The sequence below is a fragment of the Lycorma delicatula genome, chromosome 4 (genome assembly GCF_047948215.1).
Source record: "Lycorma delicatula isolate Av1 chromosome 4, ASM4794821v1, whole genome shotgun sequence".
NCBI classification, from domain to species: Eukaryota; Metazoa; Arthropoda; class Insecta; order Hemiptera; family Fulgoridae; genus Lycorma; species Lycorma delicatula.
The window spans coordinates 82942500-82954730 of NC_134458.1; the positions used below are offsets into that span (position 1 = coordinate 82942500).

Below are 12231 nucleotides of genomic sequence, written 5' to 3' on the forward strand. Positions count from 1 at the left end.
GCTGAAACTATTTTGACACTTTGTTAATATGTTTTGCTTTTCAAGAAATGTTTGTTTTTGAGTCTATTTTCCATTATTTTAACAACAAATTAGGCCTATAATTTTGTAAATTAATTGCTGAACTTTTCTTAAGAAAAGAACAACAGACCTCTTATAGCAGCTAGCAAAATAACCCATTATTAAAATATTCATTAATTAAATTTGTATGAGGGCAAATAATAACATCTATAACTTATTTTAAAATACTGGAAGGATTTTCACCAATACTCACTGAATGTTTTTCTTACATTAAAAAAAAAATTAAGTTCATCGTTATCAATGATAAAAATTCTGACCTATATATCTTTTAGATAGATCTGTATTTGTTATATGAAATGCTGGAAAAGAATTATCAAACTTTTGTTACATAAGAATTGGCGACTCGTAGCTAAGATTAGTGCGGTTGCTGCTCCAGAAAGTTTTTTTCTGAGCCTTTTCAAGACCATGGTTAAAGATTTCTGTAAAATAAGAGAACCAAAAAGAAAAAAAGAATCAAATAGCATAGCTGGAAGCAGGATAATAATCTAATTCTACCCTTTATCACGTTTAAGAATATGGTACACAGATTAACCAAATAAATAATAAAATGTCAATACAAACAATATTTTTTAGTATTTTTAGATAATAACTTAATAAAATGTCCGCTTAAAAACACTATAGTCCAACGGTGCTTAATTTAAATTTCTATATACACAGAAACAAAGTTTTTACTAATTACCTTCTCTTTCACCCTTCCAGTGTGTTTTTGGAGAGATTTGGCAATCAAAGAGCCCCCGTTTTCTGCCATCTTCTGATCACTACTGAAAAAACAACTAAACTGCTTTCATATTCCTTCCACCGACTAAACTAGAAAAGGAATGAACAAGGAACATTCCATACACACACTCGGCACTGCGGGAGTGACAGTGCTCTCTCCTCCTCGCAGCCTTGCATGCATGTTCCTATGTGCACATGCACACAAGAGCCAAACACCATGCCACTGGAACTGTGAAGCGCACAGTTCCATACAAAGACTGGGGGATGGCTACTGATATTAAGCTTAAGAATTATTTATTGTACAAATATAAACAAAGAATTAAAGAAAAAAGGACCCATTATATTAAATGTTATCAATAATATCAAGTGGAAATAGGGGGTGCGGTAGTTCCACAATACCTTTACACGAGCCACCATTGCACATAAGAATAGGACATGGGGTAGCCAAAGTCAGCAATATATTTACATTTTACTGAACACTATATTCAGTTTATATTTTAGTTTTACCATTACATCAGTCTGTCAGTTTATATTTTGTTGAAGTTATCTGTCCAGTTCTACTCCCAAATCCACATTTGTTAACTTAACAGTTAGTTTGAAGTCTCATACATCCTAAATACTAACAGGAATATTACATAGATGAAATAAATTTGAAGTGGGAATTACACTAAATGATATATTTAAAAATTACACAATTAAAAAAAAATAAAAAATAGCATAGGTACAATGAAAACAATTTTAACGTGGATTTTTTTGGAATGTAGGCTGAGGAAAATGGAGTTCTAACATGGCACTCGCAGATCTTGAGAAGGCAGAGTGGAATAAAATGTTTGTAATTTTAAGGAATATAGAAATGTAATAAAAAAAAGAGTTGTTTATAACTTTTATAACAAATAGGTTATTCCAGTGTGAAAAAACCAAAAAAGCAAGCTACAGGAGGAAAAGAACTAAGTCAAGAATACAATCTATTTCCATTGCTATTTATCATATCTTGAATAAGCAATAAAGATTCAAAAGAAAAATTTGGATGTAGGATAATGATCTGAAAAGCAACAACAACAAAGATTTTCTGATGTTCTATTCGCTAACACTAAAAATGAGTGTGAAGAAATATTGAAAGGCATAGATTCATTGGAAAAAGAGATATTTAGCCTGAAGATAATTAAGATAAGAGAACTGGATTTTGTTATTTAGGTAACAAAGTTACAAAAGATGACTATGTAAAGAACACAATAAAAGACATTAAAAAAAGGTTAGCTCAACAAACCAATGTGTTTGAGTACGTAAGAATTTTATGTAATCAAACTCCTCTTTAGGATTTAAAGATAAATTCTTATAAATACCTGTTAAGTGATGCAGTGTTTGGAATTTGCAAAATATGAACAAAATATAATCCAAAAAAGACATGTAGTCTAGAAAAACTTTGAAAGTAAAGGCTGATAGAACTTGATATAAGCAAGTTTTGGGACAAATCAGCAAAATTAAGAAAAGCCTTTGGTAGATTCTCACCAGAATTAGATTTCTAGGTCAAATATTAAATAACTAGAGTTAATTTCAAATTGGAAGGTGGTGCAGAAGGTAAGAAGTATAAGGAATAATAAAATTAGGATATATAAAGCAAGTAACTGAAGATATCAAATAAAAAACACTGAAATTGAATAATTACTGCAACATTAGAAATGCAGTACATTATAACCAGTTAAGTGAATGATAACAAGAAAAAACAAACACACACACATAAAGATTATATATATAAAATAAAATGGGGTTTTAAAATGTATTATTCTATTAATTAGTTTACTGATAAATGTTCATACTGATATTCAACAAAATAATATGGATTCTATGTTTGGAATTATTTAAGATACACATATACATTTTAGTATCTATGTTTGCAATATCTAAGTTAACATAACTATATATAAATAACTTTTATTACTATTTGATTGATTGCAGAAGATGAAGGAGACCAAATTTTAGCTGACTGATACCTCAGCCATTAGTTAAGTAGACATTCTGTGTAATCCCCAGATAGGAAACAGTCCCTCGACAAATCACACAAAAAAGACAGTACCTGACTAAGGAACTAGCTGCTAGACAATACCAAACACTAGTTAACAGATATTCAAGATCCTGTATTGCCCTTCGATGCTTTCTTATTTCAATAAATGAGATATGGCCAACATACAACTCATTACATTTGCAAGGATGGGAAGAAAATATATGGAAGAGCAAAGACTTCTTAATACTTACTGAAAACTTCCTAATAATTATTAATTATTACTGAACATTTATCTGAAGGGTCCAAAATAGTGAACATTAATATAAATTTTTAGCTGTAATACACACAGATTAATTCTCACCCTGATTCTCATTTCACCCATACAGTTTGAAATACTTTCTTTGTCTAAGTGTATCAAATACATTTGAAATGTATAACCTATTTCAACTGACACCTCACAAAACATATCTAACCACCCCACACATATTTCTTATGCGACATCACCTAATTCAAACAACTTTTGTCAGCCAAAACTACACTGAAGTACTTGTGCACAATAAATATCTAACACCTGACAATATTTACAGAACACATGCCACTAAAATACAGAAAAACATCAAAAGTACAACTAGTGACAGAAATCACATCACACTAATATACATCAAATCAGCAGATACTCAAAACTTTAACATTTTCTGGAAATAAATTTATCAAGTTGCTTTCTAAATCATAAACGAAGTCAATAAGATAGTATTAGAAACTAAAAAAAAAAAACACTATCGCATATACAACAACACACATGTGTAACAACTGGGCCACAGAGATTGGAGTATATTTTATATCGGATAGGCGCTCGCATAACAAAATCAATTAAGCTTACAAATAAACTTATTAAACGTATGAAAAATTGTAAGGAAGTTAATTATTTTTCAAAAAATTTGTTTGGGTAACATCTTAGCTCCCAATATGGGTTAACTAAGTTATGTATGCAATAGGTTTTCACAGCACTTTCATCAAAATATGAGTGCTTAACATAAATACATCGGTGCAGTAGTTGAACATTCGGTCCCGGAAGCCGAGCAGCGAGAGTTGTTGGCAATCACCAGTTCACATTTCTGTTGGAATCATCTGAGTGCTCAGACAATTATCATAGATATGAAACAAAAAATTTGGACACTAATGTGCAAGTGATTCTGAGCAATTTTTCATCAAAGAAAGCAAATAGCTGCAGTTCATGTTATTCATCAGCTCAAATGGTTATAAAAAATACCTTTCAATTCACACAGTTCATTAACAATCTATACTTAAACTTTCGAGAAGTTTCAGTTTTTCTAATGTAATTACGTTTAATTTTAGATAAATAATTAATATTATTTTACTACACAAAACCAACATTTTGTTTCTTAATACTAAAAAACTGTTTATTTTCCCTACCTCACCTTTAATAAATAAAAAGTAAAAATTCGTAAAATTAAATTCAAATGTAGTTACTCTAATTGCCCGCAGTTAGCGTTGTAATAGTGACGTAAAACATATGCGTTACATGCAGTAATATGATCCATTTCATTAGAATACGTAATACTTGGCTCGCACAATAAGAAAAAATTAGCCAGTGCGGTAGCAACCGCGAGCCCAATCATTTGTGGTCTAAAACGCTCTACCGGAAAGGCAATATTATTTGGCAACAGTATTTTAAGAAGCGAAGTCACCAAACCATAACCACAGACAGCCGTTATTAATATAAGCGGAATCATATGTTTAATTTTTTTCTTTTTAAATCCGGACATTCTATTAAACTCAGAAACTATATTAATCGCATTGTACCTTTGTCAATGACTTTGAAAGCTCAATAATTTTACTGTTTCATTTCATTGCTCAAATTAGCCTTCAAAAAATGAAGAAAGTAATTTTTTGACTACTTTTTAACCTAACGTGAATTTACCTGTTTAAAACAAGATCTAAAAATATGGCCCTATAACTGCTTTATAGCTAATGATTTATCATTGTTCTCATCTAACACGGGCTTTATTGACCATTCATCGGCCATTTTTCTAGTAATAATTCTTCAGTCACGAATGCATAATTTTAAAAATATTAAAATAAAACTAAAAAAAACCGGTACGTTCATTTTGAAAAGCTAAGTCTGAAAATGTGAATAATAATAATTCTCCGGATAATCTCTAACTCCACGTCCGTGCTATAACTTCTATGCATACGTCCGGGACGAGAAACGACACCGTACTTCGGTATCTTCACTTATGTCGGCCAACGGCGCAATGGTTTTTTCTCAGGAGCTACCTGTGGAGTACGGGATTGGCGGTTACGAGCTATCCGAGCTGGTTGTGGTCGTGCTTCTCGATTTCGCTGTTTGTGACAGCTGGTGGGAGGCATGACCGTGATCTGTATTTGCCGATCTTGGACGGAGTGCGAACGGGTATGCTCATTCCTTTTCCCAGTTGTGGAGCCGTATTGAGAGTTGGCTGTTGTGAGCTTGCGCCGCCCAATGTAAGTCGTCGAAGTCATTTCGACTCTTGGTAGGGATTGTTCTATGGGTAAGGGTATCAGAGCCCTCATTGCTTCGTACGAGCCCTGGGATATCGGTATCGTGGGTTAGGCAGTACCTGACTCCCGGCCAGGGTTAAATTTGTGGAAGGCGGTTGAGCTGGGAGAACCCAGGCAGGATCAAATCCGCGGAACGCCCAACCATCTCTCCGCCCGCAACTTTTGATATATTGACTGGCGAAACAATAGAATATGGAGATCTCATCTTCCACAACTGCCGTGGCAGAGGCTCTCGTCTTGGAGAGCCTCTGTCTTCGCAGAGAAAGACGAGGAACAGTGTTGCGTTCTTGAATATTGAGAAATATCCAAATAATCCTCCGTGGTTTACTGCGGAGGATCGGATGAGTCCATCTCCGTGGCCTAAGATACCTTGGAATTCCCCATCAAAGCCTTTACAAAGATGGAAAGGAGAAGCAAAAAAGGATGGCCTAAGGGTAAGCCTAGGCGATAGAATTTAAGAAGAGTTTGTTTTTGTTTCTTTTGAAGAATTTTAATAAAAGGTGTATCTTTTAATTTTTGCATGACATTGAACATGTTTTAATAACTTTGATAAAAGTGGTTTGGGCGTTGTTGAAGTGGCAAGGGTTCTTTACACCCTTGTCACTTTGTGTCTCTTTCTTTTCTTTTTCCTGTTTAGCCTCCGGTAACTACCGTTTAGATAATACTTCAGACGATGAATGAGGATGATATGTATGAGTGTGAATGAAGTGTAGTCAGTCTTGTACATTCTCAGTTCGACCATACCTGAGATGTGTGGTTAATTAAAACCCAACCACCAAAGAACACCGGTATCCACGATCTAGTATTCAAGTCCGTGTAAAAATAGCTGGCTTTACTAGGACTTGAACGCTGTAACTCTCGACTTCCAAATCAGCTGATTTGGGAAGACGCGTTAACCACTAGACCAACCCGGTGGGTTACTTTGTGTCTCTATCTGGGGTTTTAATAACCTTTTGACAATTCTATTTTTAGATGATCTGTATTGACAAAACTAGTTTGCTGACTATGTTGCTAGTGAATTAACGGGGAAGGAAAAGAAATATTTTCTCTTTTTTTGATGTGGAACTACTAATGACCACAGTAGTCGATGCCCCTAAAACCTCAATAAAAAATAAAATAAAAATAAAAACAACCTACGAAGTAAGATTTGTGAATAAAATTGTTGTTAAATATTTAACTTAAGGCGAGAGAACTATAACTAGGAAAAAAAAACGATTAACCGGCACATGTATTTTGAATAGTATTACACAACAGAAGCTTGTATTCAATATTTTGTCGTGACCGTTACAGAACTTTGTCCTTTACAAATCAGTTGATAAGAGAGTAATCATTTAAAGATTTTTTTTTAAAAATATAACCCAGTCGTAATTTTTACTTTTTTTTGATAATATACACATTATTGAGATTATTTAAGAAAGCAGTTTTTTCAATTTTTTAAACAACACCATTCCTAACTAAAACAGTTTTCTTTTAAAATAGCCGGTAACTGGAAAAAGTTGGTAATAAAAAAACCCAAAATTTTGCCAAGACAATGAGAAAATGATAGTAATCGGGCGATTACTGAGGTATATTATATGCATTTTTTTTTGCGTGGTTTGCACAGGTGAAACATTGTGTTAAGCTCAATAATAGTAAAAAGGGATCTTTTCTTCAATAAAAAAAAAAAAATTAAGTAATGAAAATATGCTGCAGAGATTAAGAGAAAATTGACTGAGGAATGAAATAAGGCCGACCGCGAATTTTTATCTTTATTGAGAATCGATCTGAATAGTAATTTATTCTAGTTCTTGGCTAGCCTTATATTCATCACAGACTGTGAAAATAGTGCAAAGCAATAACTCTTTACTTGGTAGTAAGAATGCTCTGAAAGGCTTAAAATAATACGGTAGCTTTTTATATGAAAAACTTTCAAATATTTTGAGGCTTCCAAATGAAACAGACCAATAGAATCTTTAAAGAGGTCGAGGTTCGTGTTTTTTTTCTTTTTTTGTCCATACATAACGAAAAAACAAACTTCTGAAGAATTTCAACAGGAAATTTTCAATCCTACAAAAATAATATATTTTCCAATAATATTGGCTCTGTTTTCTTAGTCAGCAGAAAAAATACAAAAAGAAGAAAAAGATTCATGGAGTTTGTTCTTTCAAACTGTAGCTTTTGTAGCAAAAATTAAGAGACTGATCGAAAGTGATAAATAGTAGAGATTTTTTTTGGCTGATATCTCAATATAAGCTGGAAGCTTATGCGTGGGATATGGAAATGGAATTTTATAGAGTATGAAGAATGACATGCCTGACCTGGATTTTATCCCGGACCTCCAGGTTTTGACCTACTCTGAATTCTTCCACAGTATAATTCTCACACTTTACGAAATAATATTAGCAAAAACGTTTTAAGGAGCTGAATTATACAAAACATGTAACGGTTTATATGTTTTCCGGCCGCAAGAAAGACAGAGATAAACGGTGTAAAGTAACTTATGTTCTGTTAGTAATACGCAGGAATTAGTCACAGAAAAAAGTCGAATGATATTTGTAACAGCAAATCTAATTAATTCCTAAAAGGCTTTTTGAAAATTTACATTTGTAAGTTTTATATTTAATTGACTTATCGTTTCAATTTTTCCAGAGTTATAGAGGATCACTCAATATTAACTTAGTATTCAGTAAATGACAGGTTTTTTGAAGAAGCAGAATAATGGAGAAAAAATCATAAGGTATAGCAATCTTATAATAGCGGATCATCTGCAAAACTCTTGGTAGATGATCTGCACAAAAGTTAATCTAAAACATATGCAGGCGATTAAAAAACGAAACGTACCGATCAATTACAGATAGGAAACGAGAAATTCTTTGGTAAATCCACGTGCAATAATAATCTCTTGATACTTTTATTAACCATCTGCAACTTCATTGCTCAGCTAATAGACGATGTTAACAAAATAAGTTTTTTTATTCATAAATGCTAGCGTTTAAAAATCAAATGGAACGGTGAAATAAAGATAAAAAACAGGAGGTTTCAAGGTAGATAAAATTAATAAACATCTATAATTACTTGCGTACAATTTACTAACAAAACTTGAAGTTAGCGGATGATCTTTTCAACGCGTGTTTAATCGGCAAATAAGCGAAACATTAAATTAATTCTCCTCGATAGTTAAGATTTACGAAAAAAATTTATTTACTTAAAACTTCACGGTACCATCTGTTAATTTCGGTGTTCAGTTAGCAGATAGTAGATCTTTTTGTCAAAAAGCAATTAAGGACCGGTTTATATCTGTTAACTTTAATATATAATCTAGTATAAGATAAGAAGACTATCAAACAGGATTGATTATTTTGATCGTAACAGTAAGTAAAAAGTTTTTTAATCCTAGCAACTTTTTAACGAAAGGATTTGATAAGAAGAATTTTACGATATCTCATGTCGTAAGGCTGAACACAAGGACAACAAGCAAGTCAAATACTCCACTAACAGAAAGATCAGCCAAAATTTGAATACTAACGTAAATAAACAAAAAAGTTCAAATCTTAAATAAGATATTTGACATTAGCTATTTAAAAAATCCCTTTCGGCACGCCGGAAGGCGGAGGTAGATTTCACCGGCGCTAAGTAGGTGATAAAAAGATTTCCACTTAAAGATAAGAAAAATTTCAAATTTACTCAATACGACAATGTTGTAAGAGGAAAAAACTTTCACATGTTTAGCATACGGCAAGCCCCGTCTTATTACAATTCCCGCAATATTTTGGTCATCCCTTGTCGGAAGGGTTGATCATGTCAAAAATTGTTTCAGACAAAAATTTTAGGTAATGTTTAGAAAAATAACGACCACTTTAAATCGATTCGATACTGTGCTTATTAAGGGAGGTATGATTTTTTTTTGTCTTCGAAACCCCATTTTTTCCACCCCCTCGGCCAGTAGTTGGTGATATCAAAAAACTTTACTTAGATAAGTTTTAGGCCCTTATCCAAAGAATAGTAGGAATTTTTTAAAAAAATTCGATATTTTACTTAATAAGAAAGTTATAGCGATAGTTTGTTTTTTTCGGAAAAGTCCCCCCCCCCCATTTCCACCCCTATGGTCCGATTTTGTCCATTAACGAACTCGACCGAGATTTTGTGTCATTATATTTTATGTATCAATTTGAAAGTGATTGGCGAAAAATTACGGCAGTTATCGTGTCCAGGAGAAAGTGAGATATATATATATATAAACTTTTGAACTGACGGTGGTTTTGGGGTCTAGGAGTTGTGAAACGCGAAGATGTCGAAATTTTCTGGAAGTCGACTCATTGTACCCTTTACAATAGGTTGCTTTCTTACGAAATCTACCTAAAACGAAGTCGTCATTTAACATAACGTAATCAAACAATTGACCGCAAGCTACCTATAGCTTCAGAGATGTTTTTGGTGACTTGCTAATAGCAGGCTACGCCACATACAAAAGGAAAATTTTGTTCTTGATGTCTTCTATCGCAAGCTAGTCATGAAATTTGGCACACGTGCGAAAAAATATGACACAAAATGTAATCTTTAGGTTACTGGTGTAGTTCTACGAATAAACTCCGAAGCCGTGAAAACCTGACGGTCTGGAGTAGAATGCTATAACCAGAACAAGAGAAGTACCCACACTCCACACTACTATTTCTCCTCGAGTAACAATGCGGTGGTAAAGGCTTATCTTTAGTCAGTGGGCGGGGAAATAAAGCCGCCTTCCATCAATCTCTATTTTTAGTTTTCACTCACATGTAAGAGATGTTTATACAAAAAAAAGAAAAGTTAAAAACAAGCTTTTGAAAAAATTCTATAAAAATGGATTACCCAGTAAACATAAATAGAAGATAATTTGTTTTCAACAAAATAATATGTATAAAGTTGTCTATTTTCGCATGACCACAATAAAAAACATGAGGCGCGCCTTCATATTCAGTATCTAAATAAATTCTTTAAATAGGACAAAGGTTTTGATGCAAAATGAAAAGCACGTAAAAACATCTAAAGCACTCGTACAGTAGGACATCGAGATCAACGAGTGCGATGTATACCACAACTTCTTTAACGACAGTAAGTAAAAACCGACCGACAGCTTTTAACTCTAGCCTAACTCTCATCGCCCACATATTAACTTGAGATTACAATAGTACTGCTCCCTGTGTTTTTTAGTTACATGGCAGTAAGACTCCTACGCTAATTTGTTCAGAGAATTCTTTTCTATACTAAAAAGCCTATCGTGTAATAAATTAATAAGGTGATTTGTTTTCTATTGAAAATCGTACATGTTTTTGGCGATAATGTTTCGTACATCGACTAAATATCGAACCGTATACGAATGAAATTCAGTTCAAGTATTTTACAGTCGACGTAGCTCGAGTCAAGCTACTCTGTCGTTTCGCTAATGAACAAAAAGAGTACTGGCGAATAGAGATAGCTTCAGAAAGATAAAAATCAGAATATCTTTGACGGATAATTGAGAATGAAAACTGTAAGAGGTAAACTTATCAGCTTTAAACCGAGATAACGGATGATTCCGTCGAACAGATGAAATAAATTCATTAAATAAATAAAAAATCCATCCTTATACGGTATAGTCAACATTAAGTAATGTGACGCTAGTTACAACTTAAATCAGAAAAGTATCCGCGCAAATCGTTAACTGTATTACTCCTGCAACAAGATTTAAAATCTACTATTGAATTTGATTTTAAAAAAATTGTACGGTATTCAATAACCAAAATATTTGACTGATGAATTTAAAAAAAAAACAATTATAATGTAATAATAACCGAAAATTACTACTAGTATGTAATGAAGAAGGTTGCAGAAAAGGATACAAAGTGAAAGTCATACGAATGATACAGCAGCAGTTAGAAATCTATTTTTATAACATTACGTGTCCAGAAAATTGTCTAGTTAATGGGTCACTATCACAATATGATTTTCTTGCTAAATAAAACAATCATTTAAATACAGTAAAAATGAAACGACGAACTATAACGTATTAATAATTTCATGTAACAGATTCGTTTACGTAAATCAATACGTTCTGCACGTATAAAATATGCTAATATGCAATATTTAAATACACAAAGTTATACGATTCAATTTTATTAATAAACAGAAATAATTAAATAAAAATTACAACAGAGAATTTTAATACTCCGTTCATATTTCTTTGTTTAAAGATATATAGAGATTATAAGGATTCAAAATCGCAACTTTTGTATCTTTCGATGTAGTGTATATTTTAATTAAAAATACATTATTCTATTTTAGGAAAAAGTTAAATATATGCGTGGATCGTCGCGGGATCAGACTCTAAACTCGAGAAATATTTTAAGACATAAGTTTAAATTACGGTACCGAACTTTACGGTAGAAAATTTATTATTAAGATTCGTACGAATTTTAATCGATGAACTAGAAAGTCAACGAGTTATAAAGGTGAACTGAAAAATCGATTACAAATTAAAATATTTTGTTAGGTTACGGCTGAAAGTATAACGAATTTATTTTAATGGAAAAAAAAAATGTTAAGGAAGATATTTAATTTTATGTTATCTATCACAAAATTACAATATCGGTATCGATGCCGGAATTAGACCTCTAAATCAAATTTATTTACAGCGTTTGTCTTTAATTTTTTAAAAATCGAATGGGAAAAAGAAACACTTTCAAAAACATAAAAACGTATAAAATACACATTTCAACAACCATCATCAAAAGATATACAGTAAATAAATATAAAAACAAAATCTAAACGTAAAGAAAAAAGTTAAACCAATACATAAGAAACACAAAAAAAATCACACGTACTTATGCGGTATGTTTCCGTTATTTTGTAAAAATAAATCATCATAATAAAGGAATAGT

The 12231-nt window shown here is 32.3% G+C and overlaps 2 protein-coding genes across 2 annotated transcripts in view; one reads left to right on the forward strand and one right to left on the reverse strand.

Moving 5' to 3' along the window:
* Flo2 (flotillin-2) overlaps positions 1-12231 on the reverse strand; it is a 390302-nt gene that overhangs the window by 328541 nt on the left and 49530 nt on the right. The gene's annotated exons all lie outside the window — the stretch shown is intronic.
* Positions 9627-12231, forward strand: part of LOC142322663 (glucose dehydrogenase [FAD, quinone]-like) — a 56834-nt gene continuing 54229 nt past the window's right edge. The window contains exon 1 of the mRNA XM_075361740.1: positions 9627-9656. Within this exon, the coding sequence (XP_075217855.1) occupies positions 9627-9656 (30 nt within the window). The remainder of the gene's footprint in view (positions 9657-12231) is intronic.